Source organism: Haliaeetus albicilla, chromosome 9, assembly GCF_947461875.1.
Source record: "Haliaeetus albicilla chromosome 9, bHalAlb1.1, whole genome shotgun sequence".
In the NCBI taxonomy this organism is placed as follows: domain Eukaryota; kingdom Metazoa; phylum Chordata; class Aves; order Accipitriformes; family Accipitridae; genus Haliaeetus; species Haliaeetus albicilla.
In genome coordinates, this window is record NC_091491.1 from 21,516,503 (window position 1) to 21,534,148 (window position 17,646).

General features: G+C 37.4%; 1 protein-coding gene across 2 annotated transcripts in view; it reads left to right on the forward strand.

Annotated features, from left to right (window-relative positions):
• Positions 1-16,876, forward strand: part of CLSTN2 (calsyntenin 2) — a 416,894-nt gene extending 400,018 nt beyond the window's left edge. For both annotated transcript variants that reach the window (XM_069792059.1, XM_069792060.1), the window contains exons 10-17: positions 2,094-2,260; positions 5,788-5,936; positions 7,395-7,618; positions 10,353-10,523; positions 11,150-11,295; positions 12,732-12,855; positions 14,489-14,673; positions 15,308-16,876. In XM_069792059.1, the coding sequence (XP_069648160.1) occupies positions 2,094-2,260; positions 5,788-5,936; positions 7,395-7,618; positions 10,353-10,523; positions 11,150-11,295; positions 12,732-12,855; positions 14,489-14,673; positions 15,308-15,505 (1,364 nt within the window). In that variant the 3' untranslated portion in view covers positions 15,506-16,876. The remainder of the gene's footprint in view (positions 1-2,093; positions 2,261-5,787; positions 5,937-7,394; positions 7,619-10,352; positions 10,524-11,149; positions 11,296-12,731; positions 12,856-14,488; positions 14,674-15,307) is intronic.
• The last annotated feature ends 770 nt before the right edge of the window (positions 16,877-17,646 follow it).

Consider the following 17,646-nt stretch of genomic DNA (forward strand, 5'->3'; position numbering starts at 1 on the left):
TTCCTATTCATGGATGTAAGCACCAGTCATGTTGCTCTGTAGCTTTACTTCAACTGGTTTATCCTGCTTGTTTCTGTCAGGCATAGCCACAGCACCGAATTTTTTGTTCTAGCTTCTTGTCTAGTCCTTTATACATTTTAATGAGCTAGTGTCACATTTAAATACATTAACTTAACTGAGACTGCTTCTTGTTTTGCATCTCCTCAGAACTATTAAGATCTACTGGCAGACTTACCATAGGTTTCTAAATTTCAAAGCTCCAGGTTTAGTGTTGGTGGTTTAGCCTTGGCGCTTGCTGTCTTCAGAATTCTGTTAGGGATATGAGAATTTGAAGCTTCAAAGCACAATGTGATTCCCTTCTTCTTCTGTAAGTTCTTACCTGGTTTTCTCTCTTTGTGTCCTTTTTAGGGAGAGGTTTGCATTTTTATTTTTTTTTTAATTTGGCTTACCTTTTTCTGTCCAGATACATTGCTGCTGTATTAGTGGCAACATGTGCTTTTAAAGACAATGTAAACAGATAAGTATAACAACATTTTTGCTGAAAAGCCATGCCCCCATAATGCACTATTTACCAAGTAATTGTCTTGGTAAGTAACAGAAAGGAGAAAATTACAATACAAACTAATTCTGCACTTTAGCTGCTGCATACTTTAAATTTTCTATGAAACCTCAAAAAAATTCTGCCCAGAGGAAGTTTTCTGTAAAATGGACAAATGAATTGAAGAGTGGAGAAGAATAATCTCTCCTTGAGGATCTTTCTTTGGGGTAAAAAGAGAGGCAGTTTGTGCTGCAATGTTAACAAAAAAGAACAAAACCTGTCTACTTTTATGAAGAAACAGCCTGCTTAGACACCTTCTTTTCTCTCAGTATACCATTGTGTATTTTCTTCACTATATAAAATAACAAGTCTTCTTCATAGTGCTCATACTGCACAGGCTAGAAGTGATGTTTTTCAGGCTTTTAGGTAGCAACATCAGCCTAAAGAAAATTTGCCACTTCATCCCTATCCTAACCCCAATCCACACACAAACCTTCATGTTAAAGTTCAAGCTTGAGCTAGCTTGCCTGGCAGAAATAGGTTGGTTGACACTAACGCTACAAACACTGTAGAGAGGAGTTATCTACCAATTACAACAGCTCATCAACTGCTAATTCAATTAGTTTGCATGGCTCTCTTAGTCCTCTCAGGCTCAAGGTAGGCAGTAATTCATGTGCACTGATACAGCTAGCACTTGCAGGAAAGACAAGCTCTAAAAATTCTCCTAGAGGAGGACAGGTAAATCACTAAATAACCCAAGAGTAATTTAGATGCTATGATCACTGGTGCAGGCAGTACGTAATCACATTTTATTGACAACTCCTAAAGATCAGTCTTCCTAAGCTGCCTAGAGTGAAACTGAATAGAGCATAGCTAGAGGGCCTAACGCAACGTACAGTGACAAGACCCGATACAGCACCAAATGAGCTGCCTTGGGTAAGGGAAGCACTATAAGCCTTTTAGCATAGGGCTGTGCATTGGCCTGCATTCATTGCTGTGAATTTCCACCATATCCTTAGAGACAACTGTAGAGAGTGTGGCAGTTTGCTTACACATAGCCAAGACTCTTAGCACATCTAAGAACTTCAGGTAGTATGTTTTTTGGAGGACAAAGGCAAAGGCAGTGTAAGTGATTTTGTAATAGAAAGTGTACAAGTACAGTTTCTGTATAAATAATCATTGGACCTTAAATTTTTTTTAAAAAAATCATGTTTGATCACTTCAATAATCTCATCAATTCATTTTTAAAAATTCTGTGCTTCCTTGGACACAGGTTTTGGAAGCTATGTTTCATCTCAGAGTATGTTATCACAGCTTTATAAACACCTGAATACAGTACTGGAAAACCACTGACAAGAATCTTAAAGACAGGCTGCTACTAGGTACCACCCAACAACCCACAAAGCAATTCCACTTATCACAATAAATGGGATCTCAAATATACTTGGCTAAAAAGGATATAAATTCTTTAAATGTGTTAAAACATAAAGCGAATTATTAGATGTGTGGTTTGCACATTGGTATCAATAATCATTTTATATTCTCTTTCTTGCAGGAGGTGAAGTCACCAAGCCCAGATTTGCTCAGTATTTCCACGGCAGCCTGGCTAGTCTCACTATCCGGCCAGGCAAAATTGAGAGTCAGAAAGTGATTTCCTGTTTGCAGGCCTGCAAGGAAGGTCTGGATATTAATTCTCTTGAGAGTCTTGGCCAAGGAATAAAGGTGAGGGATGAACTGACATAATCTTTGATAAAAATTTAGAGCCGATTTATGAAGTGGAAAGCCCAAAGTAGAGTACACATAGTAACAAATGCACTTGCAGAAGCAATGTGATTTCCCATAAAGTTGTGCAAAGAAAAAGCAGAACAGTAGAAGAGCTGTGACACTACAGAGAAAAATATTTCCATTATTGCAAAGCTAGATGCTCAGAAAGTAAGGCACTGCTGATTTTTCAGAGTCCATAAGAATTGCCAGGTTGTGTTCTCATGCTTATTTTGGTAGCTTTACAGAAATAGATATGATTCCAAAGAATTACTGAATCTTGATCTCAAGTAGCTTTAAAGCAATGGAAAACATAAGTGGAATATCTTTCATCTAGAGGCAACTCCAAAAGAAGTCCCAATGCAATAGTATTGAAAAATTCAGAGTGTGTTCCAAGAGGAAATATTATGGGCCGCGAAAATTGGACAATAAAAAAACCTAAAGTCAAGAAAAGAAAATTTTACATTTGCATATAAATCATTATCCATCTTCATTATGCATATGACTACTGATATTGTAACACTTTTTCTAAGAGTGGAGAACAACAGAGGGAAATCCTGTTTCAGTTGATGTAGTGGCCAGGTTGCTTTGCATTCATTAAGACAAGTTCTGTTCTTTTGGATACATATAAGATCTTGACTATAACTTCTATAATGCTTACATGAGATGCATTGTCAGTTTCTCTTTACTGATACCAGTATTAGATGACAGGTGTTCTTCTGCCTAATGTGTAAACACGCTGTTAAACACACTGTTAAGCTGTTTCCTAGCACACAAATCACAATACCATCTTCCAAAGGAGCTGAGCTTCAAATTCAAACTGGAATTTGGCTGGTACTTTGGCTGCAGGCTATGCATCCTGTGAAACTGCACAGGTTTTTTTTTCGTGTGTTGTTTTTCAGTGGGGAAGAGGATGGTGCTGTAACCCTTGACCTAGAGCATGCAGTAGAAGAGCCATGCACAACATTTTATTAGCTAAACTTTTTCATTGTACAAGATAGGAGACTGACCTGAAGTACACTCAAATGTCTGTCTAGGTAATAAGTTGCAGTGGTGTAGTATAACTGATACGTTTTCTGAAAACAAGGGTAAAAATGAAAATTGGAAGTGCAAATGTAAGGAGGAATTTTGCTAGCTCTAGCTTTTACATGTGAGCAAAACACCCCAAAGAATTTTGTTTTCTTCATCCTACCAAGGACATCATTAAGAATTTCATATGGTTGCTTCTCCCAGCAAAATGACACACTTATGAGTAAAAACTATTTTTAAAAGACAATGCATACAAACAGGTAGAGTTTTCTGGAACAAAAGTGTATATGCCTACCAGTAGGTTCTTTGCTGGGATTTTACATGATTTAAAGCAGTGTACATTTGGTCCATGGTGCTTATAAGCATAGTGATTCCTCCCCTATTGTCACACTCTGAAGCTTGACAATATTTGAGTAGCCTTGTTTCATGGGCTTGGAAAAATCACTGTTATGCCACCCACTGCTACTCCAGCATGGGTGATTGACTTCCTTACTGTACTAGCAGTGCAGTGGGGAAAATGAAGGTGAGGGATCATTTTCTGCCTTTTCTTTCTTTCACCAAACTTCAAAACATTTTCATTTTCCTAAATACAGATGAGGTATAGTGTTCTTTTAAAGTTACTGTTTTCATTTTTACTTCCTCAGCAAGTTCAACAGTCAGTAAAACAGCAGAAGACAAAAATGAAAGAAGCAGTCAGAGACAGATTGTGGTAGGGTTTCTTATTGGGGCTGACAGGAAGAGGCTCAGATGAAAGCAGAACAGTTGGCACCTGACCTTGAACAGATAATTAATAAAGAGAAAGGGTTTCTGGTGTCAAAAATAAACATACCTGAGCTCAGACAAGTGTGCATGACAGTTGCACAGATGATAGGTTCTGTGTGGCTATTTACCTGGCGCTTAGCAGATTCAATGTTGGCAAACTGGTGTTGGAAGGTGATTCTGCTGGGCAGTTTGGATTCATGAAACTTCACTCTTTAGCCGCCTAAGAAAGAGCAATGCAGCTGAAATACAGTTTCTGACACAGTAGTGTTGGACTTTTTTTGTCTGCAGCCTAATTTTCAGATATCTGTAACACCTCTCAGAAACACTATCTAAACTGTTGCTATTTTTAGCCTTTTTTAATGAGAAAGACAAAAATGGCTCAGACGAGGGCTTTCTCCAGTCCCTTTGGCAGTATTCCAGCTGTTCTGGCAGCTGAGCTATTAAGTTAACTAGCTAGCTAGAGTCTCCTTTTGCTAATTTTATTCTCTACTACTGCTAGCTTACAGAAAGGAAAAAGAAGTGTATGCAAGCTGTGACTCATGTTAGTCCTCCTCTTTGTTAAAAAAATACTCTTCAGTGTGTTATGATCTTCCTGCACAAGCTTTAAATCCAGTCCTCAGTGTTCTGTTCAACAGAGAACCCTGTGCTTCATTCTGTTCTTCACAGTCTATTTGCTCTTTTGCTTTTTAACCCTTCTCATTGTAAGGAAGTGTTGACCACCATTGTCTGTATATAATAGAACATGTTCATATAATCAATATCTAGCTTTGGGAAAGGACTGCATGTGAGAGAAGGGTGCATTTCTTTGTGTTTTGTGCTGACAACAGTAGGGTACAAAATCAAGGGGGTTAATCTGGTTTTCTCTGCAATGCCGATGGTTTGCTGAACCAATTAACAGACAAAAAAAATGGAATCGGCATGAATTATGATGAAGATAAAATCAATCATTTGCTATGTGAATACAGTAGCAATGATGTTCCTTGGTCAGCAAGACTGTATTGTGTTCAATGTAGTGGACTAGAGAAGGATCAGGGCTACAAGAATAGCCATTGCCTTTGCAAGGTTTGTTGGCTCAAATGAGCAGCTGGCTTTGTGCAAGTAGCAGCTCCATCTTAAATCATGACACCCTTATTGATCATGAGACAGAGAAAGGAGAATTCCCTGACATTAATGAAGATGTAGGAGGCAAATGTTATAATTGTTTTGTTCATTCATGTTGAAATATATCTCAGAAAGATAGGCCAGGGTAAAACTGAACAGAAAACAGGAAAAATATGCTTCTGCATGCTACTCTGGTTTAAGCCAATATTTTTATATGCGGGATGTGTTTAATCTAAAGAAATTACATTGTAATAATAATGATGACAGTAAGTTAAGTTTTTGAAATTTACAGCTGCAGAAATAGTATCAGCAAAGTTGATAAAGCTGGGTAAAGTAGAGCAAATTGGGATTAGTTTACTATAAAATTAATTAATTAATTAATTATAATAGTAGTTATTCAGATACAAACTAGATGACTGATACGAGTACATGTTTTGGGGAACAACATGTGGATTCAGCCAACAATAGCTACTAAGATTTTTTTTTTCTTAAATCATTACATTTTAAACTTACATCTGTGCGGCATTCCTTAAAAATATCTTATTTTGTACTCTGAACCTGGTACCTTAAATACTAATTATATGCCTTTACCTTAGTATCACTTCAACCCTTCCCAGTCAGTCCTTGTCATGGAAGGAGATGACATTGAGAATATAAACCAAGCTCTCCGAAAGGTCTCATACATCAACTCTAGACAGTTTCCTACTGCAGGCGTAAGACGTCTCAAAGTCTCATCTAAAGTCCAGTAAGTTATACTTCAGCTGAACTGATTAGATTACGAATATTTTTAATTATTTACTTTTTTCTTTGGACATGTAAAAAGAGGAATTTTGGCTAAATTACATTGCTATATTGTACTTTTACATTATTGAGCATAAAGGATGAATTTCATTTACTTTTATGCTGATTTATGTTGTGGTTTTCTTTTGATATTGTCCTTTTAAGAAACTTTTCTTGTTAATGTAATTTACTTGCATTCTGTTTATAGTTTGGAGCATACAGTTTGGACTGAACAGTACTTGCATTTATTGCATTCTTATTTTAGTGTTCATTTTAAAAAGTTATAGTTTCTTCTGAGATATCTAGAGCCATGACTTTTTAAAGCAGGCCTATTACATCTAACAGACGACATAGCTGCAAAAACAGTTTTTGTAGCTATGCTTGAAATAGTCTTTGTCTGTCCGTATCCTTATATGGCTGTCAACACTGAAGTACTGGTGTTGGGTGTTAAACAGAAATCTGTGTCCTTTCATTTGCATGCAACAGTAGTGACAGAACCTGCACAATAATATTTACAGTTCTACATAACCAAAGAGCCATCTGCCACTCCTGAGCTCCCCTGGGGTACATCTCTGTTACAACAAGTTGTACAGTGCAGTGAAAGCAAATCTTCAGAGTAAAAATAACCATCATTTCTATGAACTCCCATCTACTGCACGTACAGTTCTTACTAAGTACTAGATTTAGTCTAGTGCTGTGGGCTGACCACACTAAGTGTTTGGAGAGCATCTTCTGATGTAGTTTCACTGGAAGCAGTCCAGTTTGCACACTCCAAGGCTGGCCCAAGCCTTGTGCCAAGATGAAGTGAGGTAGAGTTTGTCAGGAGATTCACTTCCAAAGCACAGTGCTGATTCAGATGAAAATGCTAATATAGGCCCCTTTTGTCCCCAGTAAATACTGGGGGGGTGCCAGGATGAGTTCATAATGGGTCCAATTTAAATGGATAATTAGGCCCTTTTTTTCAAACATGACAAGATAGCCATATTATATGCGTTAGATATCGCTTTGAGAATTTAATGCTAAGTTTACTAAAGTTAGTTGTTATCATCTAATTAACTTTAATTTTTTTAACCATTCAGTACTTTGTTAAATGTCAGTTAAACATCAAAATATTATTCTCGTAGTGACCTTACTAAAGACTGAGCTTGTCATGAATCTGTTTGCTAAGCTGTCCCTACATAATTTCAGTGTTGTAAATGTGGGAGGGGATGAGAGGAACCGAGCTGTTACTGTCACTGCTGGCCTATGTCCATGGTGGTACAGATGCCTGTCCTTACATGTGGCAGTGTCAAAGTATGAAATAGACTGATCTGAGACAATACAAAAGGATGAGAGCCATCAGGTGGGTTTTGGGCAGTGCAAGTGCCACACACCTCTGATGTGCAATGTGTTACATGCAGTTAATGAATAATATATTTTTCAGATGTTTTGGTGAAGATGTCTGCATTAGTATCCCAGATATAGATGCGTATGTAATGGTATTTCAGGCCAATGAGCCCAAGATTACAATAAGTGGGATGGACCACTTTGCTAGACCAGCTGCGCAATTTGAAAGTGAAAGAGGTGTTATTTTGTTACCTGACATCAGAATTGTCAGCACGGTCACTAAAATGGAGCATCCAGTGGACTTAAAAGAACATGATAGAGGTTTGTGGACTTCTTTTAAATATTATCACTTACTCTGTAACGTGACCCCTCACGTTTTTTTAAAGGATAGTACAAACAGGTAACACAAAGGAAGTCACTTCACTTAATTTAGGCAACATTAAGCAGCAATAATGCTGTACTGAAAACATGCAATTAAACACATTGACATATGTGTTAAATAGTGATAGATCAGTATGTGCTTCAAAAAAAGCAGCCATTGCATTTTAGTGTCTTGCCTAATTCAGAATAATTCCTTTCCTCTCTTCTTTATATATTCCATTGAATAACATACTTTCATTAGAGTGTCTCTATTTGTAACAGAATTTTGTTAATTGTACTGATAAAGTGGAAAGCAGTAATTGACTAATAGCTGGAGTTTTAGTCTGTTGTTATGTTTCCAGCTCTGCTACTTGTGGGTGACACTTGAGAGAGTAATATTGTGCCTCAGTTTCCCACCTATATAAAGTAAATATAATAATTTGCAAGGATTTTTTTCAATGACGACAGTTTATTCTAATGCTGAGCAATGTGTGTGTTATTATTTGACACTAGGTAAATGTTCAAAAGTATAAATAAGGTTTAAAATTGTCTATAAAGGAATCTTTCTTTTGGATGTTTGTGTACAAGGTAAATGAAAAACCTAGTAATCTGAGGAATCATTCCAAACAATATTTGTTGGACTAGAATAAGCAGTGACTAGATGTACATCTCTTGAAAAGGCTAAATCACTAATGATGTACAAGTGCAGAGGCATGGATTCCCTGAAGCCGTGCTCTGTAATAATGATGCTTATCACTTGCCTGAAACTGCATCTGTCCTCTGAATGCTGCAAAGTGTATCATATCATAATATCAACTGCATACAATTAATATATGTAAAAAAATGAATTCCTGCATAGAAAAGAGCACTCATTATCCATCACTTAAGATAAAATACATGTATGACAGTCCATGTCCCTAAATGTTATGACAGCTTCAAAACTGTTCAGTGATTTAGGAACTACTGCCCTCCAGTTCAGTTCATAAATTTCATCTACCCCAATTTTTCCCAATACAATTATTGACATAATTACTGTTGTAGCACCTTGTAACCTAAAAAGCCTGAGTCTCATCTTCAAAAGGACCATAGCAGCATTTCTTAAACTACTGTTTAATTCCTTGAAAGTCAGGCACTTCCTAATGTGCCATCTCTTGCTTATTTCCAACAAGAGTGGTTAAAAAGGACAGCTAATAATTGGCTTTGGGAATAATTGTGTTTTGCAAAAGATTGTTGAATTCTAAGTCTCAATTCCTGCCTTATAAGCTTGAATCATTATTTCTCACAGCCCAGATATTATCTGACAAAGGCAAAGACAGCTATACATCTTGACCTATATCTACCTATAGCTATTTTTCCACTTACTGGGAATTCACATAACCTGATCATCAATCATGACTGTAGCAGAGATGCACATGGCAAGGCTGAGAAGGCTGATGATTTAGTCACTGTGTATTCCCAGTCACAGGACCAATTAGGTCTGTCTCTCATCAAAGGCAGATCAGGCAGTTGCCACAGGCAGCAGCATGACTATGGCTCTGAGGCCTTATTTACCCGCAAGAGGGCACCTGGAATGACAGTATGTTGCTGCTTGTCCTGCTTCAGTAGAGAAATCAGTGGGACCCCACCAACAGGTAAAATTGCTTCCCGTACATTTCCTGTTTGCCCACTGACAGCCAGAGCAGTAAAGCTGACCAGTTCAGGCTTTTCCCTAGCTCTGCAGCCCAGCTCTTGCCTATCTCTCATAGCTTCCCATGAAATAGTCCAACTCAATCAGCCTTAGAAATATTCGGATTTGCCTATCTTGCAAATCTGAGTTGCGTCTGCATTTTTGGATAAGTAAGTAAGTTAAAGCTGTACCTAGAGTTCAGATGATACCCAAATTCACTGTACCAGGAGTTGGGAATCCAGGGTGTAAGCCTTTTCTGTCTGTGCCTTCCTACCCCATATACCCCCTAAAATTAAATTTGCAAAATGGGCACTAAGTTCCAAGATTCCAGTCTCTGTGTCTACGGTACCCTCAGGGAGCTGGTTATGCAGTCTTGCCAGACACTCAGTGTTAAGCTGGCCAAAGAATTAAAATATTAAATCAATATGCTACTCTTTCCAGCAACAGAATTATTTTTTTTAATTGTATGTACTGAAGGATAGTCAGTTTACAACTCAATTTCTCCAAGCCACCCAACACAGGATCTTGCCATTTATGATACCTTTGATAGATGGCCATGTTCTTTGTAATGCAAATTCTCTATGGACCCTAGAGTAACTAACTGAGAGAATCATCCAAGTGTAGATATTTGACATGTATTTTTCCAGTTTGGTTTTCCTTGAGCAAAGAATGAATGTGTGATACCAACCTGGTATCAATACAGTATTGAAAAACAGAATTGTTTACATGAACTTATTTCCAGGATCAAACTGCAGTTTTCTACTTCCAGTACTGTTCTTGATTGCCTTTATATGTATTTTCTATCTATCTGTGTCACTAGGTATTTGTAGGCCATCATCATCATAGCACCTGAACAGGCAAGACACTTCTCTTTTGATTTGCTTCAAGTATGCTGTATTTAATATTAGCAAAAAACAATTCAGCCATCTTTGCAAAAACTGAAAGCACATAAAATGAATGAGCTGTTCTGTGCTCATTTATCTTAGTTTCTTTCTTCTTTTTTTCATGGTATATGCTATGTGTTCGCAGCCAATAAGCCAGTGATATTAGAGGAAATGCTCCACAACTTAGATTTCTGTGATATTTTGGTGATTGGCGCAGATCTAGACCCTGATCAAGAGTGTTTAGAACTAGATCATGTGGAGCTTCAAGGAAAACATCTAGATGCCACAAATTCCACAGCAGGATATTCAATCTATGGTATGTTCATGGACTTTGCTTTCCCTTATTTCTTCCCACCAACTATTACATTACTGGAATGAAAGGACTAATGTGAAAGAAATTAGACAGAAATCTGTGATGTACTAGCCAGAAAATATTCCAGGAGAGACTGTGTCTCAAAAAGCGTAGTCACTTCTTGATGTCTGGGTGTGCTCTGTTTATCCTTTGGAATACAGCACAGCTTTGTCCTGATCTCAGCATCCCTCCTGCTACTCCCCAAATAAGGAAAACAGCAACACTGCTTTCTTTAAATGTGGGGGTTCTTGTGGTCAAGCACAGTGGAACATGGGAATGAGGGGATTCCTCAGTGCTCCTGCACAGTGCTGGTAACTCATTGGCCATTTTTTTCAATTACTAAATAATTTATTCTAAATCTTTGCTGTTGTATTTGTTCTTCTCCATTATGGACCTACATTCATTTCCAAAAACTATTCTCACGTAGTATCAGCCAGAGGCTCTATCAGGGAATATTTGATGCACTTCCATTTTCAGATCATTCTGCCAAATTTTGTATTTTCTGTGAACATTTGATTTCTTCTGTACTGTATAGAGCATTTGTTACATAGCATGTCCTTGAGGTTATTACTGCTCTACCACCATTCCAGGTGTGGACAGCATGCACAACTATGAACAGGTTCTTCGGCAGATTCGATATCGCAACTGGTACACTTCAGCCACCTTTGACAGAAAGTTCAGAGTCAAGTGCTCAGAGCTAAATGGACGTTACATTAGCAATGAATTTAACTTGGAGGTAAGCAATCATTTAGTCAAGTTTTCTTTTCCAGCATTGAGGCTGAGCACTAGCCTTATCTTCAGTGACATCGAGTTTTCTTTAAAATATGTAAAATGATTGACACATTCTGGTAACTATTAGAGTAAAAATTCTAAGTTCCATTCAAATAGGAAATTGACTTCTGTGGGCATTCCTCAATGTGGGTCTCTCTATTCTGCTGCATATGTAAGGAGATGACCCTTCTACTGAACTCCACTAACACAGGCAATTACTCCTGTTCAAACAGAATGGAGGCTAAGGTCATCACCATTGTTTTTCCATAATGTAAAATCTCCTACAGGTCTTTTTGAAGATTTATGCACCTGCTCGAAAGTAAATCATTACAGCCTCATTATTTTCCTTAGACTAGTTATTCTTTTACTTAACCTGACATACTTTTCTCTCCTGCAGCATTCACCTTTTCAGTTTTTCCAAGCACTACCCCCTTACAATAAGTTTTATAATTTGTTCTTCATCAGATGGAGATAATTCCTGGTAATTTACATGATTTCAGATTTCTTTGAGGAGGAAAGTCAGTATACGGGTAACGAATGTGCAGGATGGACTTCATCTGTCGTATTCTCTTGGATCCACTACCCAGACATGGTCAGTTACCACAGGAATATTTAGATAGCTCTCTTGAGCTTATGTGTGCTGGTACTAAGTCTAGTGCAGCACAGTGGCTCAGGGACTGAGAATTACCTCAGCAGGAATCGTGGACCTAGTCTGAAGAACCAGCTTATCCAGCCTAGAACCCAGGTACCAAGTAGCTACAGGAAAGGGCAGGACCTTCTTAGCAATTGGCTCAAACCTTAATAATTGGTTCTGAAAGCTTTTACATGTTTACATTGTATTGAAAATTCTTTTCACTTTAGCATTCTGGAACCCTGACAATGACTTCAGGGTTTTTGCTTATAACTGTTAGTAGGACAGAGAACTAATATGGTATCTTCAAAGAAAGTCACACTGAAAGTAGGGACACAGGAAAAACTGAAACCTCTTTTAATTCTCTCTTACTGTTTTGGTTTTAAACGCAATGAGTTTGATACATTCTCAGTGTTCGGAGTGACAAATCTCCCACTAACTTTCAGGGAACATCTAAAAGCTAATTAGCATGAAGAAAAAAAAGTCACTACTTATCCAGACAGGTAAATAAAAAAAAAATCCTTTTCTATGCCACTTCATAGTCTACAGCTAGAAAAGTTAAAATGCATTTTTAATGCTAGAAATGAGAAAAATATTAACCTGTGTATTTTTTCACTGGCATAAAAAAAGTGAATTTGGCCTTTAAGATCTGTGTAATAATGTTCCTATCTGCTGATGGACTTCACAGTTCAATGTAATGTATGGAGCCAGCAGGCTTGGAATATAGAGCACTTTTTAATATCTGATCTCTTATTTTTCTCTTGTGCCAGGTTAATGTTCTACACAGCTCCAACTCCAACTTCATGGACCATGTAAATCATATGATAGCACAAACACAATTTCTCCAATCTGTCCACCACCCTGAGGGAAGCACAAGTACTGTTCACAACTCAGGTATGTGATGACTTTACAGAGACTCCTCACAATGATTCCGGTATGTCAGTATTTCCCTTGTGATTCAGCCTGGTCAACAAATAAAGCCCTGAAGTCCATAGTTGCTTGTGAAACCTCACAGAGATCATTGCACAGGTATTAAAAAAGATAACACTGAATTCTCTTCTTTCTTTCCAAGGAGGTACTTTGTAATTAAAAACTGATATCCTTTTTTAAAGTCTTCATTAAAGGTTATGTACTCTGAACCACATTGTTAAGAAAATGTCTAGTTTCTAGTATTGACTAGTATGAAGGATAATATTTATGCTCATATTGTCTTTGTACATCTGTATTTTTATGGCATATTATTTTCTGCCCACCCCTTTCTAAGCAAAAAGAAGAGAAGTTTGTATTATTTTTTAAATATATAATTGCTGCAGTGCTTGTGTGAGCTGCTGTACAGGCCTCAGTTTGAAGCTCTCTGGAGAGAAGATAGGTCCACCTAGCCATGTGCAGGGCACATTAGTATATATTAAATACAGAATTTAAATTTTAGACGATATGAGTTAAAAATATATAGCCAAATCTGAAGCCTTTTCAATGAAGTTAGTTAAACCCAGGGCAAAGATATCTGTTTAAATGCTGGATTCTGAAATCCTTTTAGCTGAATAATACATAAGTAAAAAGTAAAGCTAATGTAAACTGTAGGTAGTTATAAGCACTTATATACAGTTATGCTTAGAAAGTTACTGTATTTTTCTGTACACTTGTACAGACATTTAACTAAAATGAAACTGAATTTTTACAAAATGAACTATTGCAAACTAGTTCTTTCTTCTTTAATATTTTTCTGATTTCACAGTTCCATTCTTACAGGTAGGGCAACGCAATAAAATGGGGTACAGAACTACTATAGCTCCTGGAACTGCAGTACCTGTATAGCAAAGGTACATAGAAAGTGGCAGCACTTCTCCACTAATCTAATTATGGAGCTGATAATATAAGAATAATTCAGGGAGATTTCTTCCTGTGACTAGGTGGAGACAGAGACTTTTCAGAGTGCAACAGAACAGTGAGAAAAAATGTCTTGAATTCTCAAGAGTCTCCCAGGAAGGTTGTAACACAGGCAAATTGAGTGGCAATATGTTATTTTATTTCTTGGAGATTGAGATTTAAATCCACAGTGCAAGTGTTTGAAGCCTTTGAAAATAAAAGCTTTAAGATATACTTTTTCTCACAAGTGAGGTTAATGCCTCAGCTGTAATCAGAAGGGGACAACATGCAGGTAACATAACTGAACCATATTGCAAAAACACTGGTTCTGAAACTAATTGATTCTGTACTGATTGACTACTTGTCTTCTGTAATAAAGTGCCTTAAAGAACAAGTGCTAGGCATAATCACTTTTTTTTTAGTTATGGTTTATAATACTCATTATAAGATATCTGTAAACACCATTCATGTATGCTCTGCCTTAGTAGGTGGGCACTTGTCAACAGTTTCTGTAATCCCAGGCACATGGCAGGTGACTGTGTTGATTCTCAATGCAAAGGAAGAGGTGCTGAGGGGAAAAAAACAGACAATGTATTTAGTGTTTTGTAGGTAATTTTTTCCACAAATATAAGCCCATTCCCTTTTCCATGTTTTGTTCCAGTTGTTCCAAGTGTGGCTACTATCATTATCATAATCTGTGTGAGCATACTCATTTTCATCATAACCTTGGGGGTCTATCGAATTTGGACAGCTCATCAGCACAGCTCTACAGACAACGAAGGAAGTAAAGAAAATGAAATGGATTGGGATGATTCTGCTCTGACTATTACCGTCAACCCTATGGAGGTACAATAACTGAGGCATAGTGTTATACCATGATACTACCAGGAGTTACTGTCTGGGCTGGTAGCTTACTCAGCAGTGAATTTTAAGCCTCTTCCAGAGTACACTTGTTTAGGCCTGGCAGAACAGTTGTATGCATGTAGACTCAGGACCCCATCTCAGTTTTCAGCTCTGCATACCATGATAATATATAATTGAGCACTTAATATTTAGCATGATATATAATTACTAAATAGAATGGTGAAGAATTCTTGGGTACAACACTACTTCCTCTCCACTCATATTTTCACCCTAGGTACCCAAGATGATATAGTTACTTTGTTTTTAACTGTTTAATGTAAGCACTAATACACTAAAAGGAGGGGAAATGATCAGCAGTTTAAAGAAACTGACATTGGAGTGTTACATTTTGGCAGCTTGACTAACAAAGATATTGCTTATTGACATTCTGTTCTTGTTACAGTATTTTTTGAATATTTGCTACCAAATTGTATAATAGTCTCATAATGACTGAAAGCAGATTTTCCCAGCATGTTAGCATTTCCAAAAGTGGAATAAATGCTCACATTCTCACAGCCACTGGCTAGCAAGAAGGCACTTTTCTTCTACTGTCTCCATTTCTTTAATTGTACTGTAGAAATATGAAAAGCCTCACCAGAAAGAAGAGGAGAGTGAGGAAGACGACATAGAAGATGAAGAGGAAGACACAACCAGTGCTGAATCAGATGAAAGTGAGGAGGAGGAGGAAGAGGAAGTGATTGTCCAAAAGGGAGACAAACAGAATGGCACCAGGCAAGAGCAGTTGGAGTGGGATGATTCAACTCTCCCATACTAACAGCCCTCCAGCCACATTGCTCTTTTGTAACAACCAATACAATGTTTTTTCAGAGTCGTCTATGAATTCATTGACAGGATTTGATCTTCTGCTTGCTTGTAACTGTTTTGCCTAAAATGATCTTGTTGTAGTAATTGATAATGATAGAACTGACCCTTTTCTTACAAAGCCTGGAGAAAACATGGTACAAACATACAGGCATCACCAGTAATAAAGTAATCTAGAACTTGATCTGTTAGCAAGCATAGTTCTCAAGTTCCTGTTTCTATACTGCAGATATGTGACAAAAGTCCTGTCACCCAATCCATAGAGGTTTTTGCCTTTGCTATTCTTTTTTCATACAGGAGAGATTTCAGCTTGTTATGAAGAATTGTGTGGGTCCAAATAACAGTTGCCATTTGACATCACACTCTTGCAGGTGTAAAGAATATAATCCACCTTCAAATTGGGGCAGAGTTTTAGTGCTACAGGTGACAGAGACTGAATTCCATTTGTTGTCTCGTCATGCCTTCTTGGATGTTAACTGTCTTCTACGAGGGAATCTAGGACTTGACATGGGATGCATGTGTGCCTGTGTAGAAGTGGACAGTGTATTTTTCAGGCATGCTGTCAGAGCCCTCGAATACAGGGATTTTATCCAGTCCATCCACAGAAACTTAAGAGAGTTTAAAAAAACAGCAATAAGGGGCTGCTGAAGGTTACCAAAAAAAAAAAAAATTGTTCTGTGTCCACAGATTGAGTAATATGTTCTTATGCAAACTGTAAATTCTAATGGATTGATTTACTGAAAACCTGTAGACCTGCTCATTAGTTATGGATTGAGCAATTTGCAGCAAATCAATGCTTTAAACCATCTGTCTTGTAAAATCATTAGATGATTGCTGCAGTATTTTACTGAACAAGTGGAAAATAAGTGACCCCATTATTCCATAGCTATGTACGGTTGGGATTTAAAAAATGATTTTACATGAGGAAAGTGTTCCCTTTTGCTTTAGTGAATGCCAGCTGGAATTCCTGTCTGACTGTATTCTATAAAACATTATGCCCTATTTCTTCTGTACCGTTACCCACCTATGAGTGGCAAAAGAGAAGGTGACAACATACATACACAACTGTCAGCTCCCTTTTGTGCTCATAATTCTCCCTTATTTCTTCTTGCTGAAGCCATTAATGTTGAGAAAAGGTTTTATAAAGTAGAACAAGAACAAATAAAACCTACGTGGAACCAAAAGAAGTGAAAACAAAACCTAAACTCTGAAGAGGTTGAGAGAGTATTTTAGTTTGTTATGTAACACAGCATATTTTTCTTAAACACTGTTTAAAAAGGAGGGGGAAAAAAAAAAAGCAAAGCTACATACAATGTGTTGATAAGTCTGTGTGGTGTGGTTTTTGTCCCCTTTCCTCAATGATCTTTGCATCTTCGAATTCTCTGCGTACCAAATGATGCACCGCTTGCTAGGACAACTAACTAACTAACTGCTCTAATGCATAAAAAAACCCAAAATGGCATGGAACTGAATGCTGCCTAGTGGCTTGTCTGTTTTTTTTCTAAGAAGTACTTCCTTTTCTTTACACTTTCATCATTGACTTTTGCTTTTGTAACTTGCTGTTTAAAACGAACTGTTTCCTCTTCACCTGTCTCCCAGAGAAACAGGCAGTCGTCAGTCTTGCCACGCAAGAGGACCTTCCTGAGCACCCGTGAATGGCAATTGATATTGCAAAGAGTAACTTGAGCAATCTTGAGGTTATCCACCTCCCTCAACACTAAATTATTAGCAGCTCCTGCACGTCTTTGAATATTGAGCGTATATTGTGGGTTTTGGGGGCTCTTTTAATTAATTCCAGTTTCTGTATCTGACAGTTGCAGGGAAAGACTGACAGCAACTGGACCTTGTAGTTTAATAACTAGAAAGTAAACGAGAAGAATGCTAAATTAATTTTAAATTTAGACATCTTCATGCTCTTTTTTGTTGTTCCCACAATCTGGCACATGATTTTTAAGACTGGCAATATAGAATTTTTCTTATGTGAGCAGTCCTGTTTTATTTTTATTCTGGTCTCTCACATGTATTAAACTTAGAAGAATATTTGCAGAATCAAGCCCACATAAATACAATTTATCTGCAGGAATAAAGACAGTA